We start from the raw sequence: 21,329 nt of genomic DNA, 5'->3' as shown, positions 1-21,329 counted from the left end.
TCTGCCTCTTGAGCAGCTCCTGAATCTGTCAAGTGAGTATCTGTCTGCTGCCATCCAGCCACACCTGGTTTGAATTACTACGCAACATTTACCCCTGCGACTCTCTCCGAGGATGGATCGCTCTTGACTTATATGAGATGTTCTTTCAATCAATTAGTTGAAGTGATTGCTCATCATTTGGGGCTTTCTGGTTTTTTTACACAACTGTTTTGTTTAGCAACTTGTAAAGCAATCTTGCATCTTGAGAGTTGCTTAGTCTGTCCTGTCACTTTTAAAATCTGATCCAAAGTCTGCAGCGGACACATAATCAGACGAGAGCAGTCACGGTCCATCAAGACGTTCACACCATGTCCAAAAGATTGTTTTCTGCTCATAAACCAGCAAGCAGGTTAAAGCTGTATTACCATTTTTTAAATGTTTGTTTAAACAACTCGGTAAACCTGGCCGCTCTGTGATGTTTCATACCAGAAGGATATCAAAGGAGCGAGCGAGCGAGGAGGGTTTTCTCTCTGGACAGAGCGCTCGCTTGTTTGTGAGAGAGCCGTTGGTCTCCATTTCAGCTTGGGTTTGTGATTTAGTGTGCAGTGAAAGGATGATATTTTAAGTCCTGAGATATACGCATAAACTTGAGATGATAGTATATCACAAGTGGAAATATACAGCATAAGCACTCGTCTATCAGGCCTGATAAACGTGACACCTACCTCCCCCTGAGATTTCTTGAAATAGGCTTCGTATCCTCACAGATTTAGATGTGTTGTAATGACATATCCTGATTGCTCTGTCCCCCCCCCCCCCCCCCCCCTTACACCAGTTGAGACACCAGCAGTGGAGTCTGGTGATGGAGAGCGCCGTGCCGTCAGACCGGGGAAACTACACCTGCGTGGTGCAGAACAAGTACGGCGCCATCACCCACACCTACCAGCTGGATGTGTTAGGTAAACAACACCGCCTCTCACTGCTGCTTCTGTGTAAACAAGGACTACATTAACACGCACCAGAGGTTTGACTGAACCCACGAGAGTTGTTGGTGTGAAGTATATTATTTTTCTTCATGTCCTGCAGCATCATTCCCATGCATGACTTGTGCTAACGACTCGGTGCTTTCCCTCTCAGAGCGTTCCCCCCACCGGCCCATCCTCCAGGCGGGCCTGCCAGCCAATCAGACGGTGGTGCTGGGCAGCGACGTGGAGTTCCACTGTAAGGTCTACAGCGACGCCCAGCCGCACATCCAGTGGCTGAAGCACATCGAGGTCAACGGCAGCCGCTACGGCACCGACGGCGTTCCCTACGTCAACATCCTGAAGGTGGGTCTGCGGCCCACGTCTCTAACGAGTCCGGGTCTCGTGATTGATGTCTCCTAAATGTCTTGTTTAATGAGTTTGTACAGCAGGTGGGTCTGCGGGGGCCACAGGCTCTTTTCACTGCAGAGTGTAGTTGACGAGCTCGTTCCTCAAAAGCTACGCCGTCATTATGGGAAAGGAAAGCCTCACCTGCACTTATACGGCAGCATCACTAACCTAATTATACCACATCAGGTGTATCTTCCTGTGTGTGCACCTGCACTGCTTCAGTTGTAATAGTCAATAATAATAAAAAAGAATAACTTAATTCATATAGAGCACTTTTAATACTGAGCTGTAGTTCAAAGCGCTTTACAAGAAAATAGAAATAAAACTGCAACACATAAAAGACAATCAAATGAGATAATAAAAAGACAAAGGATGCTAAAATACATAAGTGTAATTAACAACAGAGATCATTGAGAATGCTAGAAATTAAAGATGTATTTAAAAATAAATAATAACTAAAATGACATTAATTGTAGGCCAGAATCATCTGTTGTTCTTCACAGAGCCTGTGTCTCTTATAGCGTATGGAAGGTATTCCATCATTTTGGAGCATAGTTAAAAAAAACAGCTGTGCTGCCTTTTATTCTTGTGCATATAATTGTGTGTATTTAAAAAAAGAAACCCGTCTGTAGAAGATCTGAGAGCTCATGAAGGGCTATAAAACGACAGAGAGTCTGCAACGTAGGCCGATCCCAAACCATTACGAGCTTTAAAAAGAAGCATCAGAACCTTAAAGTCTATTCTAGCAGACACTGGTTAGACCAGGCGCTGTAGTTAAACCAGCCCGACACGCTCTCTCGTCCTTGTTTGGGTTAAAAGTCTGGCAGCACAGTTCTTAATCAGTTGACATTTTTCGGTTGACAGTTTCGGGAAGACGAGTAAAAAGAGCATTGCAATAATCGAATCTATTTGTAATAAAAGCTTGAGTGTGTTTTTTAGCATTTTTATAGGATCGGACAGGAGATGATGCGTTCTGGTTTATAAGTCGTGTGTTGGACAATGATTGGCAACTGTGAAGGTGGATTAAATCCAATTAAATAGTAATTAAAGGTGGATTTCTGTTCCAGTTGTCTTGCGGTTTTGCTACAGCAATGCATTCTACAATGTTATAAGAATGTCTATAAACTGACAAGAGTTACAACAACAAATGTGATATTATGAGCTATTCGTCCCGTCCACAGGCCGACGCGCACATATCTCCCTGAACTTTACTTATTGAATTATCCAACAAATAATAGACAAGAACAAATAGAGAGATCTGAAAAGGGGCGGACAAAGAAATGAAAATGGCAGAAGACAAAACCAACAATAATATATGAGAAAGTAGCATCCTGAGAAAAGCATAAATCCGCCTTAAAGGTCATATTTTGGACATTTTGAAGCCATACCTGCTACACTGACAGTCCAACTTTGATTCATTGATGACGCATCTTCTTGCTGATTGGCTCGACGTGTTTACATCAAGTAACACACAAGACTGTCAACTTGCATCTCCAGGTATTAATTCATTACTGATGTTCTGATTCATGTTTTTGGTTCAAACTGTCCCGGTGTTTGTCTGAAATGCATAAAAAAGCATTTCTCAATCACAAGCGCTCCCTCGTGAAATAAAGGTTGAATAAACATAGAGGGGGAAGTCTTAAGAGTAACTCCTGGAGGTCTCATCACCTCCCCAGGCAGCGCTGGTGTTCAAGAATAGAAAGCAGAAAGCATTCCTCGCCATGGAGGACAACACCCTAAACCCACTGGGAGGCGTGTTTTTTTTAATATATATATATATATATTTGGGGTGAGGGAGAGGAAGACACCCATTGAAAAAACCAAGGAGGCCCTTTGCTTTCTTATTTAGCCTCTCCCTTTTTCATTTTTTCCTGCCTCTAGAGAGAGCGAGGGAATAAAACAAACATCTGGTTTGGACTAAGTTAACTGCCGTGGTGGCGGCAACGCAGGGAGAGAGACGGGCTCTGTTTAACCGCCGCTGCCGTCAGATGTGCTGCGTCGCGTGGTTTGAGGAGGCGGAGGAGAGAGGAAAGAGGGAAGAGGCACCCAAAAAAGCCATGGAAAAAATGAGTGGAGGAACACAAGGAAGGGCAAAGTCAGCAGGGAGCGAGAATGTGTGACCGAGTGGTGGGTAAAGATGGAGGGCGAGAGGCTTCAAGAATGAGTGGGAGGGGGTGAGAGAGAGAGGCAGGGAGACAAACGGAGGGAACGACAAAGAAATAAGAGAAGGGAGAGAGGGAGAGAGGGAAAATGAGAGAAGAAGAAGAGTGGCAGGAGACAGATGAAAAGATAATCATTGCCGGCTTCATCTATTTCTTGAAGTGATGGATTTGATGCGTTCAGACTTAGTGTTACTTTATTCAGCGGTGAGTTGAAACATAATGATGTCATCGAGGCTCTCACCTCCACAGCTGGCTGCATCAATGTTGGATTATTTCTGCAGCTGAAGCCTTAATTAATAACCTTGGTGAGCGCCTCACTGATGGGTCCTGTAACGAGCTTCATCATCTCTTTTATATGGTTTATCAGGTAGAACATAGATTGTATTCACACAAATGTAAAGATTGAGGGTAAACTGACGGTCTGATGATAATCTGTGCCCCACGTTGTAAGAGGGGGAAGAAACATGAGAGGAACATAAGAGGAACCATCACAGCTTAAAGGAATAGTCTGACATCTTTATTCACTCTCCTGCCAAGAGGTAGATGACAAGATTGATTAGTCAATATGAAGCCTGTGTGCTTAGCTTAGCTTAGCATAAAGACTGGAGACAGGGAAACAGCTAGCCTGGCTTTGTCTAAAGTAACAAAATCTGCTATTAATGTTGAACTACTCTTTTAAAATTGGCTCATTCAAATCATATTTTATGATTTATTAAACTGCCAGAAACAGCCATTAAAGGGTTTTTTCTTTGTTTATTACAGTGATCTAAAAAGACCCTTTGATATCTCCCTCTGTTTAACCTTCTGCGTGCTGCAGCTGTCACATAATGTAACGACCTTTGATTCCAGCGGTTGGAAGCGTCACAGAAATGTTTCTAGATCCGATCGCCGTCTTTTACGGAAAAGTGTCTAAAAAAAACGAGACCCATGTGTAAAATTTCCAGCACATTTAAGTAACGAGGTGCATGTCTAATATAGAGTGAGAGAAAGAGAAAAGGAGGGAGAGACGGGGAGAAAGAGGGGGGGGGGGGGGCCCAGACCGCGGCTCCACACTCTATTTTCGACTACCACATAATTGAAACAGTGTTTACTGAGATCTCTGTGTGCCTCTCTCTCTCTCTCTGTCTCTCTGTCTCTCTCTCTCTCTCTCTCTCTCTCTCTCTCTCTCTCTCTCTGTCTCTCTCTGTCTCTCTCTCTCTCTCTCTCTCTCTCTCTCTCTCTCTCTCTCTCTCTCTGTCTCGCTCTGTCTCTCTCTGTCTCTCTCTCTCTCTCTCTCTCTCTCTCTCTCTCTCTCTGTCTGTCTGTCTGTCTGTCTGTCTGTCTGTCTCTCTCTCTCTCTCTCTCTCTCTCTCTCTCTGTCTCGCTCTGTCTCTCTCTCTCTGTCTCGCTCTGTCTGTCTCTCTCGCTCTGTCTCTCTCTGTCTCGCTCTGTCTCTCTCTCTGTCTCTCTCTGTCTCTCTCTCTCTCTCTCTCTCTGTCTCTCTCGCTCTGTCTCTCTCTCTCGCTCTGTCTCTCTCTCTGTCTCTCTCGCTCTGTCTCTCTCTCTGTCTCTCTCGCTCTGTCTCTCTCTCTCGCTCTGTCTCTCTCGCTCTGTCTCTCTCTCTCTCTCTCTCTCTCTGTCTCTCTCGCTCTGTCTCTCTCTCTCGCTCTGTCTCTCTCTCTGTCTCTCTCGCTCTGTCTCTCTCTCTGTCTCTCTCGCTCTGTCTCTCTCTCTCTCTCTGTCTCTCTCGCTCTGTCTCTCTCTCTGTCTCTCTCGCTCTGTCTCTCTCTCTCGCTCTGTCTCTCTCTCTGTCTCTCTCGCTCTGTCTCTCTCTCTGTCTCTCTCGCTCTGTCTCTCTCTCTGTCTCTCTCGCTCTGTCTCTCTCTCTCGCTCTGTCTCTCTCTCTGTCTCTCTCGCTCTGTCTCTCTCTCTGTCTCTCTCGCTCTGTCTCTCTCTCTGTCTCTCTTGCTCTCTCTCTCTCTGTCTCTCTCGCTCTGTCTCTCTCTCTGTCTCTCTCGCTCTGTCTCTCTCTCTCGCTCTGTCTCTCTCGCTCTGTCTCTCTCTCTCGCTCTGTCTCTCTCTCGCTCTGTCTCTCTCTCTCTCTCTGGTCCCACCACAGTTCATTCAGACTCTCTGCGACATCTCATGTGTGGCATATACGATAGGAGTTTAAATACAGCTCAGGGTGGGAGGAGGGGGGGGTCATGCAAGATTTCTTTACTTATTTATTTTTTTTAGGAATGCCTGAATTGCTCTTTTGATGCTTGGAAAAACGGTTAACGATGAGCGAGCAACTCACCCACGGCGTGGGGAGGGAGAGGGGAGGCGTCTGGAGCCGAGCCCCGGATGTTCATTAAGCAACCGTGACACATGATACGTTTGCTCCTTTATGTGCTTGGCCCGTTTAATTATTCATCTGCAGTGTGTGTGTGTGTGTGTGTGTGTGTGCACATGTTTGTGTGTGTTTATGCATGCAGCACACACACTTTGACAAGATTGACATACTATAATACCTTTAATCTCCCAATAGACTACAATGTGCAGTACAGAGTGTGTGTGATCTTACAGGTTTGACGTTGTAATGCTTTTAATCAGTCTGCTTTATTATTCATGTGTAGTTTATGTGTGTGTGTGTGTGTGTGTGTGTGTGTGTCCAGGTTTTCCATGTACATTAACAATACTTGTAGACTCATGTCAAACTACTGAGTTGCAAGTAAACGTTCTGCCAATGGAATAGTTTGATATTTTGAGTGTGTTTTCATGTGTTCTGTACATTCATAGGCCTCACTGTGCCTCTCACTTTTCCCTTCACAGAGTGTTGTCAGTAAACACACTGAGGCCCACAGTAGGTTGAAACTGTCCAACGTGACAGAGAGAAATGCTGGGAAGTACTGGTGTCGCGCCTCAAACTTTGTAGGCAAGTCGGAAAACGCTTTCTGGCTTAAGATACACAAAGCAGGTAAATCCTGAGCTCAGGGCGGCTGCCGCCTTCACCACACTTCATCCTCTGTGTCTCCTCCTCTCTGCGGGGCTCCTCTTGGTTGTGGGTTTGATTGGCTCACTGGCTTGCTAATAGGAAAACACACACACACACACACACAGAAACATGCCTCTACTGGGATTTAAGTTTAAATTCTCACATTCTATTACTAACTGCTATCATCCATTGTATCGCGCAGTGCCACTTTGTCTTCCTTACAGATCAATAACAAACACAATATCACACCTTTAATTACTTCAAAAGCATCGCTCCCCACAAACCGCCTTCACACACACACACACACACACACACACGTAAAAACCCCACCAACCAAACCATACCAAGTGGTATTGATTTCCCCGGGAGTGCATTCTCTGCTGTATTAATGTGCTTTTATATGAAAGCATGCGGCAGGACTCTGATTCATGACTGGGTCTGGATGTCACTGTTCATTACTGAGGCCTGGGGATGGAGAGTCGCCCACCCCACCCCCTGCAGAGCCACATCAGACACTGGGTTTCAAACTCCCCCACTGGTCATCACACCCCCCATTAGTCAAAGGAGGAAAGCCACAACTGCAGCGATGGCCTGTTCTGAGTAGTTTCAAGGTTATTTAGTAGCCACGCTGAATCCTTAGGTATTATAAAGTCTTTATCTTTATAATACTGAAGGGTGCTTCGCTGAAACAACTAAAAAATGTACATCATTTGTTTCAAACATCTTGTGTTAGGGAACTAAAATCTTGATGAAATGGAAAAAGAATCGATCCAGAAGAGATCCTTGAGGCACCGCTAAAAACAAAAGATACAAAAAACAACCACAGAAACATTTCAGAACAACATCGCACATTAAGGTTTGAAGCTGAAAGATGAGAAGATTATAATTAACTGCATCAAAAGCTTTTGAGAGGTCTAGAAAGAATGGTGGAGGGATCTGCTTTGCTTCGGCGTTCGGTAGACGCTGGTTTCATTTAAACTCACATGTTGTAGCAGCAACTCTTAATGCTGTATCTCAAATCCTGTACTTCCGTTCGTACACTTATATATACGTAGTACTCTGCCTACACGTTGCACTTACTGGTCAAGTGTAGTAGTCTCCTTTGTGGTCCCGCCCTGCAAAGTGTCTCAGTACTCACACTGCACTGCATTTTGAACACACTTATCCACTCACAATAGCAAGTATAAGTTCAGAAGTATCAGATTTGAGACACAGCATAACTGTCCGCTGCAAAAATGTTCATTTGATCAAGTCATTTGTGTCTATTACTGAGCACTAACATTCTGGTTTCTTAGAATAAGTGATCAAATCTGATATTGCTGTAAGAATATTTCAACCTGTTTTAAGTATAATCCAACATGTGTCGAGTACGTTCTACTTTAGTGACAGTACCTTGAAGGAAGACTGTATAAGGCAGGTTGCCATACTAGCATCAAGAAAATGAATCTTAGCAAATTCTTAGAACAAGCTGACAGGAAACTCTTCCACGAGTGGGACTTAGTAACAGTTCAGATGACTGGATAAGAAGGTTTTTGCAGCGTGACATCTTTCTGGGTTTAGATTGAACCAGCAGGCTTGTCTTGCAGCGTGGTGACGGTGATGCTTTGGGTGTTTTCAGGTGTCGGTGTTGCCGTTGTCAGCAGAAGAAAATCCCTCCTTTAAATCCTCCCTCCTGTCCTTTCCTACAGGGTGTATTTGGTGTTTCCTCTAAGGAGCTTTTGGGCTCATGATATCTCTTCTCTCTCTCTTTATTTTCTCCCTCCATCTATTCCCCCTCTCATCCTCCACAGACGGCCGGTATTAACACTACAGATAAGGAGCTAGAGGTTCTCTTCTTGACCAATGTGTCTTTTGAGGATGCGGGCGAGTACACTTGTCTGGCAGGGAACTCTATCGGCTATGCTTACCACTCTGCCTGGCTGACGGTTGTTCCAGGTATATTTCTCTTTTCTCCGCGGGTCTTTGGACTCTTGTGGTCCATTTCCATTTCCAAACTATGATTGCAACTGTAGGCCTACTACATTGTTTGTTTGTCTTTTTGCTCAGTAGCACAATCTTTAACGTTCATTTTCAAACCTAATCACCACAGATTGTTACGTGTTAACACGTTTTAAGTGCGCTGCAACTGTGTCATCTCCCCTTTAATTGGACGAGCCGAACATGCAATCTAGCCTCCATTGAAAGACGTTTTTTAATCAAAGCAGATCATCTGTTTAAATGTCTCAAGGCTACGAGGCAATTTAACGACATTTTTGTGTTGTGTGTTGAACACAATAATTAGCTCCCTGAGGAGGAGCACATCACAGGTGTAATTACCTGCTGCAGGATGAAACTACAGGCTGATTACTTTCTCATGTGTTTCTGCTTTGACCTATAGATGTTATTCCATAGAGTCTGTTCAGGTGAAATGTGCTGCTGAGCAAAGTTTCTTTTCAATAGTATTGATGGAAAAGTATGAATAATGTGGTAATTATCACGTTTCTTGTATTTTGAGCTTACGATGTGTGTGTGTGTGACCTCCTCGTTCCAAAGCAGTGAGCCCGGAGAAGGAGGACTACTACGCCGACATCCTCATCTACGTGACGGGCTGCGTGCTCTTCATCCTCGCCGTGGTCATCGTCGTCCTTTGCCGCATGAGGATGACGACGCAGAAGACGCTGCCCACGCCGCCCGTGCAGAAACTGTCAAAGTTCCCCCTCAAGAGACAGGTAACAGAAAGTAGATACAAGATTCGTATGAGCACTTTCCCCCTCTTCCTCTCTCTCCCTGTCTGTTTAGTTTTACCTTTCAGCATTACGTATAACGTTGGTCCAACGTGATGCAGGTGATGCGGTTGAAATTATGTCACAATTTTGCCTTTTTTCCCTAAAAAAACTGTGTTTAAAACATCATATGAGCTGCAAGAACACAGAGAAACACTAACCCGTCATCCACGAGGGTCTTTTGCCAGAACTATTAAGTTTGTTTTGTAATTCACCAACTTTTCAGCAAACTATACAGAGTTTTCTGGGAAAACCTTTACATGTTTCCCAGACACAGAACGTCCGGGGGGGGAATCATATCAGGAACTTGTTTAACACATTCATTGCATCAGATGCTGCTTTCAGCAGTTTGTTTTCCTTTAAAGTGCACTGCAGCAGAATTTAGATTACTTTGAAAAACAACCTCAACAGTCAGGGAAGGAGCAACGTTATGAGCTGAAGGAAGCACCCTGAATGAGTGAAGTCATGGAAACATAGTGTCATGTTGAGAAACCTGCAGAAGAGTGTGCATTTGCAATATCTGTCTCTTTAATCTTCCAAAGAATAATTGCTCGCAGGATCGGACTCACGCGAGCTAAGAGTGTAAATAAACAGAGTCTGTTATCGTCCGTCTCTCTGTCGTGGGTCTCTGTCCGTCCCGCCGTGTTGATGACGTCGTGCGGACGCTGGAAGGCGTCACGCTGGTGACATGTGTTCACATTTATCTTGGAGCGGATTCAGCTCGGGGATATTTATGCCCTCCTGTGACTGTCAATGTTAGTTTTAGATTTCACTCTGTGTAACGCACACTCGCCCACTCAACTGTTTGGACAGAAACATAAAGTGGAGCAGCTGCATCGCTGCAGTCTGCACCGCGCTTCACCTCATTGTCTCTCAGGGCGCCGCGTTCAAACGTCGGCGGTCAAGGTCCGAGTCATAACAGAACACAGACCAGGACGAGACAGAACAAGTCCTACTTGAGACCAAAATAGGAAATGCACTGAACACAATTAAAGGAATAGTCCGACACTTTGGGAAATTTGCTTATTCGCTTTCTTCCCAAGCATTAGATGAGCAGATTGATACCACTCTTATCTGTGTCTACTGAACATGAAGCTATGGAAACAAACATTTCTTTAGAAGTTATTTTTATCAGATCAGATTGTAGATTAATTAAGTGGTAGGAATTATGCTTTTTTCCGAGCTTGTTCAGGAGGGTTGTGCTCTCTCGACAGGTAGGAAGAAACATTTGAGTCAACATCAATCAGAGGCTGGACCAGCACATTTCAGAGATGTCCAAGAAGGGGAAAGGATTTCTGTCCCTTTTCAGGCTTTCCCTCTCCACACTAATTAAGAGAGCTTCACCCTCATCTTCTCCTCTGTTCACTCCCCGTTACTCTCATCAAAACAGCTTCTTTTCTCATCGCTTCTCTGCGTTAGATATTCCTCAGGCAGTGCAGTGTGGCTCTCGTTCTTTTGGTTTCTTGCAACAGCAGTGACACAGAATTTCTTCCACATTTGCAAAATGCACAGCGGATGCAAAGGTCATCTGAGTGATGTGTGGTTTCTCTGTGCGAGCTCCAGCTGTCCAGCTTGGTGATTGAAGGATCGTGCTCCTCAAAATGCAAAATGATGCATTCTTTTAAGAAAAGAAAAGTGTTACTTTAAAGTCAGTACGTAAACAAACACTGAAACAAACCTGGAAATATATGGAAAGGTTGTCAAATGTAGTGTTTGTCTAATTAGTCCGTGTTACATAAAAGCAGCCTTGTCAGGTTATATCGGGTAGAAACACCATCTTCTGAAAGATGCTCTAATCGTAGCCTCTGAATCTCCTCTATCCTGCTACCTTCATATTCATGCTCTTATAAGGTAGCGCAGGGAAAGATCTTATTGCATTCTTCTGTAATCTTTGCTTCATTTTTGTAAAGCTAATCTCCCGGTTCTCTCCTTTCTTTTTCATAACTCTGAGTAAATCTCCCATAAACCCCCTGGCATGTTCTATCAAATATTACTTTTCATGCCTCTGAAATTGTGGTCAGGGCTGGGTTTTAGTTTTTTAGTCTTTTCAAGCTTCACGGCATTTCTTCTCATTTTCCTGCGGTCGAGAAGTTTGGGAGGGAAGTCTGGTAAGTGGACATGTTTGTTTGAGGACCCCACCTGAAGGGGCCGGCGCTGGCAGACACAAACAGATCCATCACAAGCAGGACCGGAGCCATCAGCTCCCCCGCAGCAGCCAGATAAATGGTGGGAGGATGTGGAGCCGGCGGGGCTCTGGCGTCTGGAGAGCTCGCTGATGGATAGAGACGTCCATCCCACCTCGCCACGCGCTCGCTCCACCTCTGCTCCCTCCTTCATTCGTCTTTGTTACCGCCCGCTTCCTCCTGTGCACAGCCACAGGCCGGCTGTTTGTAAAAGTCACCGCCGCCGTCAGAAGTCTCGCTGTTTTTTCAGAGAAAGTCTGAGCTGCTGAAAGAGCTCTGACATCGGTCCTGAGGCGTGTGATGTTTGCAGTCTGTCGCTGCCAAAAAAACTTCCATCTTGAAGTTATTCAGTCATTTATGCAATCCTTAAATGTTGTTTTTACACCAAGAGGTTCAATCCCAGGTTAACGGGGAAATATTCATAACCAACACAGCGCTCTCTACAAACCAGAGCTGAAAACATCTGCTGCACTTTAAATTACTGTTACTTTCTCTGGCCTTGACATTTAAAATCAATTAGACTGACGAGTGAAAAAACAGATCTAGCAATGAGACGAGTTGTCAACAATTTTAACTTGAAGAAAGATAATTACAAAACATATTTCAATATTAACTGCAAATGTTTTGGATTATGATAAATAACTAAAGTAAATCTCACGCTTAGTCTTTTAGTTTCCTGTGAACGTATTATCAATCCTAAGATTAGATTCCAACCTGACTAGAGCAGAATTTGTTCAAATATTGTGTGTTCCAAAGTCATGTTGTGTTTCCTCTCTGTCCTGCTGTCTGCTCGTATGGTCACACATCACCTCGTCCTTCTTCAGAGTCTATAACAGTTTATTTTTGCACCCAAGCAGGTGTCCTTGGATTCTAACTCCTCCATGAACTCCAACACCCCGTTGGTGCGGATCGCCCGCCTGTCGTCCAGCGACGGGCCGATGCTGGCCAACGTCTCGGAGCTGGAGCTGCCCTCCGACCCCAAATGGGAGTTTCCTCGGACACGGTGAGAAAAATACCTCCGCGGCTCTACATTCATCATTGTTGTCTAAACGCCTGTCGGAGGCAAAACATGGTGCGCTGTGGCTTTTTAAAACGCTGCCAAGCAACATATTTCAGAGTGGACAGATCCTGTGCTCTTGTCCTTGTAACGGGATGTGCTGTGAAAACATGAGCCATCAATGCATCACGGTCACGATGACACCTTCCCTCCATGTTTATTGTACTTGGCAATCACATCCGTCTCATTCAACGCTGTAGAGAGAGAATAAAAATCCAAGCTCTGAGATTGTCTGGCTCGTGTTTCAGGCTGACTCTGGGGAAACCTCTGGGCGAGGGCTGCTTCGGTCAGGTGGTGATGGCCGAGGCCATCGGCATCGACAAGGAGAAGCCCAACAAGCCTCTCGACGTTGCCGTGAAAATGCTGAAAGGTGAGCGATTGTTGTGGGCGGCGCTTCACCAATGAATACACAACCTTGACAGTAGCAGTGTTTACATTCGCATGTTTTTATGCACATATTAGGAAAGCTGTCAGGAAACGGCTCTGCTTTTGTCAAAAGAAGAGTTGATGAATGGATCTTTGCCGAATAAATTCAGACGTAGCAAACGTATAACTCACATGAATGATGAGCTGTTTCTGCTGTATAAATATATATATGTATTTATATTGTCTTCGTCTTGGGACAATATGAAACATGACCAATAGTCATGAAGACATAGTCATGAAGACCTCTCTCCATGTTTCTATTTCATGTGCTTAGATGACCAAGTCAACTTGTTTTGTTTCCGGTTCTCAACCTTCTTCTTCTTCTTCTGCTGTGTTTACTGGCGGGTTACAGCCACGCTTAGCCTAACGACGCTGTAGCTAAGTCTATTCGCTCCAAACCAGTTTTTTTTGTGACATTTTCAAAAGTTTGCTTGAAATTGGTTTGACGATAGAATGGAAACACGGCGAGTGACAGCCGTGGTACTGTGCTCTGAGATGTCCCTGAAGGAAATCGGCAGTATTGTGTCTTTTCAAACGCATTCCCTGTGCACATAATAACTTGGTGCGTCTGGTCTCACGTCTCACAAAGTCTTTCCTCTCTCCTGCGTTCTTCTCCTCGATGCTCGCGACATTAACACTCTCTTTCGTTTCTCTCAGATGACGCCACGGATAAAGATTTGTCGGACCTGGTGTCAGAGATGGAGATGATGAAAATGATCGGAAAACACAAAAACATTATCAACCTGCTCGGAGCGTGCACGCAGGACGGTGAGTTCTCGGTGCATCAGGAGGAGATGATTAACTCCACAGTTAAACTGAGCGTTGTAAGTGAGTCTTCGCTCTGTGTCGCAGGTCCTCTGTACGTCCTGGTGGAGTACGCCTCCAAAGGCAACCTGAGGGAGTACCTGCGGGCGCGGCGGCCGCCGGGCATGGACTACTCCTTCGACACCTGTAAAATCCCCGACGAGCAGCTCACCTTCAAAGACCTGGTGTCCTGCGCCTACCAGGTCGCCCGAGGCATGGAGTACCTCGCCTCGCAGAAGGTCAGCCGCCATGATGCCGCGTCACTAAAACTCATGTGTGTGTGTGTGTGTGTGTGTGTGTGAATAAATGCATGTTTTGGAGGAAATGTCCTCACAGCTGCAACTTCAACTTAATTATTGTTCCGATGAGAAGAAAGACAAAGGAGAATCTTCCTCCATAAGGATGGCTCAGCCATCCTTTCGTTCTAAACTTAAAATAAGAAGATAATAAATGTTAGACGAGGCCAACAGACTGTTAGTTTATAAATATATTTCAAGTATTATTTTTCAGTTTTACAAACTAAAACCTTTTTTCGCACCTCAATATATTTTTTCGAACTGTTGATTTTGTCATTATACTTTCACACAGAACGCGAAAATTATGAGAAATTTGTGAGCTTTAGCGCCCCAGATAAAGGCGTGAACCAATCACGGTGTGCGGAACCGACATATTCAAAACACACTGTGGTTCTTTAGAGGAACAACATAACAACACAGGGGATCGTAGTCCCAAACAAGTCAGCAAACTTTATTATGCCTTTCAATCTTGACAAATGCAGCGCATGCCAGGTCCACTCCTTTCGTTCTTACCTTTCACAATAAAAGCCCGAGACACAAACACAATGGGTAACTGTCACTAAAAGGAAACTCAATAAAACAGCTTTTTTTATTTGTTTACTTCAGCATTACTGCCAGACTCTGCTCTGATCCTCTGCCTGCGTGAATCTACGTATCTATCTATGTATGTTAGTTTTTAATAGTTTTGATGTTTCCATGTTAGTGTCGTTTGTACACTTGTGTAAAGGCCTTCAGTCTGAACAGAGAGCACGTCAGTTGACCTCTGCATTGTTATAAGTTCTTTTTTTATGTTCATGGGAAGCAATTATAGAATTATTTTATCTACAATCTCACTTCATATGTTGTAACTATGGTTAACATCTTTGCAAATATAAAAATCTGTTTTCCGGTAAGTTTGGAATAAGGTTCAGGCTCAGACGTTGGGATGAGGCCTTTCATGTTCGGATAAACGTACATTTGTCATTTAGGGGCGAAACAGTTTGACAATGTTAAATGTAAGTTGTCAGCTTTCAGTGCATCGGTGTATAGGAGTGTGTGTGTGTGTGTGTGTGTGTGTGTGTGTGTGTGTGTGTGTGTGTGTGTGTGTGATTTGTTGTGTCGACGTGTGCTTGATGCCTCTGTGCTTCTTCCCTCAGTGCATCCACAGAGACTTGGCAGCCAGAAACGTCCTTGTGACAGAGGACAACGTTATGAAGATCGCCGACTTCGGTCTCGCCAGAGATGTGCACAATATAGACTACTACAAAAAGACCACCAACGTGAGTCTCATCCCCTCTGTCAGAAGCAAAGTATTGGCTCATCATTTCAGGCCTTAACTTTTATAAAGAGACGGTGTTGTGAGAGCGGGGGCCACTTTGCCCAGCGGTCGATATTCTACTGCAAAGATTCTTCCAGCCTGCAAAATCTAGTTATGTGTTAGAATACTTTATTGTATAGTGAGAAGAACAGAAAAGAAGCAAAGATGTGTCATATGGATTTAATGTCCAAGCAGGTCGAGACATTTACTTTACAGAGCTGGAACAGTTCACTAAGTTCAGATAATTGCATTCAAGTGCGGGACAGACAGCAGACATCGTGTTATTAACAACAACCAAGACACCAGATGACATTCACCAATCTCTGATACATTCTTTGCGAGCCTCATTTGTTGAGTTTGGATTGAAGATACTTATGATGGCTTATGAGGAGACAGGCTAGCCAAAGTTCAAGGTGTAATTCCGGCCTTGGCGGGACCAGACTGTGTGTTCGGGTCCATATTTTTCTGTCTGCTCGGTACAGAATGGTTCTGCTGACCAAAGCGGTTCTGCTGTGCCTCTGTTGTTGCAGGGTCGTCTGCCCGTGAAATGGATGGCTCCGGAGGCTCTGTTCGACCGGGTCTACACGCACCAGAGCGACGTGTGAGTATTGCACAAACCAACGGTCACATGCCAACTGCCCGCTCATGTGGAGCCGTCCGCACACCGGCAGGAATCCGGGTGTTGAAATGTCGTGACTGAGCGCGTTAGCATCAAACGCCGAGCTTGTGTGTGTGAATATGGAATCGTAGCGTTCCCCTTCCAAATATTTCCCGCTCGCTGTCACCCCGCGCTCACTCGGTAATCCTGAGCTTCTTGTGTATCGGTGGCTCCGCATTCCTCGCCGCATTTGTTCTTTAATCTTCCCAAATGTGACATCAGAGAGAGACAGAAACACACTGTTTGGTCAGTGCAAATCCAAGAACAGGAGATAAGAGGGTCAGTGGATTTATCACAAGGTGTTCTTTTTCTAAATCCAAAGGGCGCCATGGACAAGCGCACCTTTTACGAGCTGTGATTGCTCCTGAGTTGGCTGCGTTCAGGAGAAGAAAGGCGAGTTTAGGAGGGGAGGTCACAAAGTCAATCTGTGTTGTGGTAGTTTAACCCCCCCCCCCCCCTCTAAACTGCTCCTTTCACTCCCACCCCCCCACCCACAGCCAGACGCTGTGTCCCCAGCACGGCCATCCAAGCCAAACACGGGCCCCTGTCAACACGGGCTCGCCGTGTAATTACACCAGACTGGGAACAAGCCGAGAGGAGAATCAGCCCCGCTCTGTTATTTCAGCAGGTCTGGATTACAGTCGATCCTCTCGCCAAACCTCCTCCCCCCCCCCCCCCCCCCTTTATACAGTAGTCGCTCTGCAGCCAGTTTACTCACACACACCTCGGGGGACTCTGACTCCTGACCTGTGATGGTTTTTACTGAAACGCGTTACGCTGAAACAGACGGGAGACGATTAGAGCACGTTAAATCAAATCTGTCGCAAACAGCAAGACAAAAGGAGTGAATATGAGGAAACCTCACGGCACAACTGGCTCACGCAGCTTTCCAAACGTTTACAGCTCTGAAGGCAGAATTGGCTGTGAGAACGCTCAGGGAGACATTTTTGTTGGATGTTTACATATTCACATATGCGCAGAGAAGCAGCGTGTGCCTTTAAGTCATTTGCATCACATTTCCAAGTGACAGTTTCTACAAATACATTTAGACCAGAATATATATATTTTTAATTCAGGTACAAGGTTTATTTAGTGCCGATGTATCTGTTAATTCTCCAGCCTGTGAGTTTTTTTCTGCCAATATCACAGATTTCATTTTGAACGGCTTCAGAGACATCAATGAGCCACACTGATGCATCAGTGTGGCTCATTGATGTCTCTGCTGACATGTTCCTTCACTACCATGAACACACACACTGTAGTTCTTTTAACACACACCGACCTGCTGCCACAAACACTCACTACAACACCAAATATGTATCAATCCGCCGCTGAAAATAATCCCCAACAAGCGCTCCATTTGATCTTGTTTGAGTAAGGGAAATAATGGACTTCTTTTTTTAAATAAAACTATATATTTGTGAGCCATTTTTTAAAGATTTAGTGTGTTTCCTCCGTAGGAACTTGTCTCCTTGTCTGGCTTGAGGGACGAGTTGTTGATTTTTACAAATATTGACTGACTGTCCCAGACAATAAGAATGTCAAATAGATTTTTACATTGAGTGCAGTAAACATTATTAAAGATCAATATTTCCCCAAACAGGTTCATCGGTTTATCCGGGGAACACAAACCTCTTGACTGCTTCAGGCCATGAGTGCTGTTTAACCTCTAATCTGTGTGTGTGTGTGTGTGTGTGTGTGTGTGTGTGTGTGTGTGTGTGTGTGTGTGTGTGTGTGTGTGTGTGTGTGTGTGTGTGTGTGTGTGTGTGTGTGTGTGTGTGTGTCCAGGTGGTCCTATGGGGTGTTGTTGTGGGAGATCTTCACACTGGGAGGCTCACCGTATCCAGGAATCCCAGTAGAAGAACTCTTTAAGCTGCTGAAGGAGGGACATCGGATGGACAAACCTGCCAACTGCACCCATGAGCTGTAGGTGTCTCTCTGAACTATAGTTACTTCTGTAATATCATTTTAGCAGGAGGCCGTTACTGACCTAAAGGCATTGGAAGGAAAGACACGGTATAGCCTGGTGCGTCACAAACCGACGCTTGAAGCATTGATACATCCGTCAGATGCCACAGGGTGCTGATCAAGCGGCGAAATCTGACGAGTTGGCAGTAAGACCCGGCTGATAGACTTCAAGGATGTGACATCGTGTTGACGGGGCCTACACTTCCATCGTGTTGACGGGGCCTACACTTCACAATTCATTTGATTAACTTTCTCTAAAATTGAAAGTTGTACATAGTAACTGGTTCCACATTCCCAAAAATATAAAGCGTCTTCATATAATCTAGTTTTATGCATTCTGTATTCATATTCAGTTGCATTTGATTTACAAGTAACAACTTGAAGCTAAATGTATGCACGTATACTTTGAACGTCAAAAAATTTTAAAAATCTGGTTTTAAAAAAAGATCCATTGATCCCCATCATACAAGGTCAGCAACTTATTGGGGTTTTCTGCTCCTTCCTGTGGTTGTCGTAAGATGTCCTCCATTACTGTCAGCTGTGGTGAACAGTGTCTTCTTGCAGCTGGAAACTCAGCAAAAGAAAACTGGTGAAAAGCAGAAATGATGAGCCCTTACTTTAACTTTAACTTTAATTACAGAGCCTCACCATCCAGCTGCAGATCAAGTAGACCAGTATCGCTGGAAACAGTCCATCTGAGATCTGAGAGTACTTGTATTTATATTTCATTTTAATGCATGCAGAGAAGCTAAACCTTGATGTGGGCGTTTCAGATACATGATCATGAGGGAGTGCTGGCACGCCGTGCCGTCACAAAGGCCCACCTTCAGACAGCTGGTAGAAGATCACGACCGGGTTTTATCAATGACCTCCACCGATGTAAGTCTCCCCGCACAGCTGCTGCTCACTCATAACATGGACCTTCAGTTTCACCTTGGACCACTGTAACTTTCCACTTCATAAAGCACACTCACCGAACTAGAAAGCACATTTAAATGTACTGGGAAACAGCAGTTGCATCCTCTGTGACGGCACATATTTCTCAGTGAAACAGAATATATGAGTGGAGTTCAATCACAAGTGGAATTTAAGTCAATTCCTTCTAATTGCTTTAGCAATCTCAAAAACATTGGGAGAAATCAGTTGATCAGATGACAACCACATTCTTTGGAAAGGTTTTTATCAACAAAAATATTTTTTGTTATCTAAACACACATCTCCTTCTCTAATAACGCTCTGCTAGCTACTACAGCCGACATGCTAACAGTCAAAAGATGAGTCATCAAAGATATTTTACAGGAAGTGAAAAGACAGGGATTTTGATCAGTTGGCAACCTTCAGGTCTGAAACATTAAACCAACTGAAGCGCCTTAAAGCTGCATTCTCTCTAATGTCCACCAGGGGGCGACTCCTCTGGTTGTATAGAAGTCTATGAGAAAATGACTCTACTTCTCTCTTGATTTATTACCTCAGTAAACATTGTAAACATGAGTTTATGGTCTCAATCTCTCGTTCCAAGTCTTCTTCAATACAGCATGATGTTCATTTAGTACATTATGGTCCATTTAGAGTCAAACAGACCATAAAGCAGGGGATGCTTTAGGCCAAAAAGCCAAAATTCCACAAACCGTCACAATCCACTTCTTATATACAGTTCTGTGATTTTGATATAAAAATACAACATTTTTTGACATAAACATACATTTAGTACATAACCAGACAACAATTAAAACAGGTTGTCGGATTAGAAGTTGATTTTATTTTTAATTCGCTGACTCTAAAATGTTAGGTTGTTTACGTTTTATGTTTTTTTATGTATTTTCACAAGTTAAAATCAAAGATGACAATGGAAGATAATGTACAGATCTATTTATAGCCTTCACCATAAACACATAAAACAATATTTGCAAATCATGCAAGAAAGAAAGAAAACAATCATAAAGTCTCTTTTAAACATCTTCTGTTGAACTTACAAACGTATAAACATAACAAATATAAGTGATAACACAGTAAAACTATATAATTCTTCACTTATTTACCGCAGAAGGAATTTGACTGTGACACCGGAGTCTAACCTTTGACCCCTCCTCTGACAGGAGTACCTGGACCTGGCGGTGCCCTTCGAGCAGTACTCTCCCACCTGTCAGGACTCCAACAGCACCTGCTCCTCAGGGGACGACTCGGTGTTCGCCCACGACCCGCTGCCCGAGGAGCCCTGTCTTCCCAAACAGCTTCCCAGTAACGGGGTGATTAGGACATAAAACCTGAGCTGACGGGGGGGAGGGGTGGACTTAAACCTCCCCTCACAGTCTGCGATTCATAAAACACCTCTCAGTGACTCCTCAAGATATGGAAATGAAAACTCAGCCTGCAATACTTCCACAGTGCTTCAGCTCTTCAATTCGTCTTAAACTCTCAGTCGAAATCCTCTTCGACTGGGTTTTCCTCCTCCTCCCCAAGAGACTCTTGAAACATTGAAGGATTATTTTTTGCCGTTGAACCATGTTTGTGTTCTTCTTTTCAGAAATGAAATTATATTTTTGTACTCGGGCCAGTCTTTTTGTTACGGACAATCTTTGGGTGAAACCATTCCGTGCCTACTGGGATGGAAACGTCCTGAGACTGAAAGAAAAGGAGGCGAGAGGAGGGAATGAAGGGCATTGGTCAGTGACTGGTTGGCGGTCCAGTAGGCGAGGACCTCAGATGTTCATCCTCTCGTCTGCACGGAGCCCTTAGATCGCGAGATAAAGGTGTGCGATCTAAAAGAGGATCCGTTGACAAGATACCAGCAAAGCCAGAATCAACTCGATTCGTTCTTCCGAAGACACTCGGTAACTTTTCTCTGACAGAAGACGCTCAACGACAGAGAGGACTACGTGAGCGTTCGAATGTGTTTGTACGCCATCGTCACGTTTTAGCATCCCGAACAAAAACACGTTTTTTGATAATCATGGAACAAATTTCCTCATCAAGTGTGAGGCGAAGTTTCAGGGCCATTCAGTCATTAGTACAAGGTTCAGAGTGTTTCTTTTATGTATCTAGAAAATGATTTATTGTAAATATATAAATGCAAATATGTATCATATTGCTGTTCACAGCCGTGTACTTAAAAGACAAAAAATTACATTTTTCTAAAGTATTGTTTTAGGATGGAAGCATTGCAATCTAGAAGACACTGTCATGGAAGTGTAAAACATTTAATCGTTTAAAGTGATACAGAACAGATTTATTTGAATAATTAACATGTATATTTGTAAAGATATTTATAGAGTTAACATGTGGTTCTTAAGTTCGAAAGGTCTAGTTTAGGATGTTAGTACTGTACGCAAAGATTTTTATTTCAACTTTTTTTGTAACTTATTTTACAGCAGAACTGCGACGTTGTTTTTCACAGATCCATCTTTTTTT

The 21,329-nt window shown here is 44.1% G+C and overlaps 1 protein-coding gene across 3 annotated transcripts in view; it reads left to right on the top strand.

Moving 5' to 3' along the window:
• The window catches only part of fgfr3 (fibroblast growth factor receptor 3), a 62,035-nt gene extending 41,853 nt beyond the window's left edge, over positions 1 to 20,182 (top strand). For 2 of the 3 annotated variants that reach the window (XM_076107265.1, XM_076107264.1), the window contains exons 5-17: positions 815 to 938; positions 1,117 to 1,307; positions 8,261 to 8,405; positions 9,003 to 9,178; positions 12,270 to 12,418; positions 12,721 to 12,842; positions 13,556 to 13,666; positions 13,751 to 13,941; positions 15,135 to 15,257; positions 15,826 to 15,896; positions 17,742 to 17,879; positions 18,695 to 18,800; positions 20,018 to 20,182. In XM_076107265.1, the coding sequence (XP_075963380.1) occupies positions 815 to 938; positions 1,117 to 1,307; positions 8,261 to 8,405; positions 9,003 to 9,178; positions 12,270 to 12,418; positions 12,721 to 12,842; positions 13,556 to 13,666; positions 13,751 to 13,941; positions 15,135 to 15,257; positions 15,826 to 15,896; positions 17,742 to 17,879; positions 18,695 to 18,800; positions 20,018 to 20,182 (1,812 nt within the window). Of the gene's footprint in view, positions 1 to 814; positions 939 to 1,116; positions 1,308 to 8,260; positions 8,406 to 9,002; positions 9,184 to 12,269; positions 12,419 to 12,720; positions 12,843 to 13,555; positions 13,667 to 13,750; positions 13,942 to 15,134; positions 15,258 to 15,825; positions 15,897 to 17,741; positions 17,880 to 18,694; positions 18,801 to 20,017 lie in introns of all 3 variants that reach the window. The other variant, XM_076107263.1, reaches the window with a different exon arrangement.
• The last annotated feature ends 1,147 nt before the right edge of the window (positions 20,183 to 21,329 follow it).

This window comes from Anarhichas minor, unplaced genomic scaffold (genome assembly GCF_050575085.1).
Source record: "Anarhichas minor isolate MPS153535 unplaced genomic scaffold, ASM5057508v1 ptg000038l, whole genome shotgun sequence".
In the NCBI taxonomy this organism is placed as follows: domain Eukaryota; kingdom Metazoa; phylum Chordata; class Actinopteri; order Perciformes; family Anarhichadidae; genus Anarhichas; species Anarhichas minor.
The sequence above is the reverse complement of the archived record's forward strand: the minus strand, read 5'-3'. Positions and strand labels throughout refer to the sequence as shown.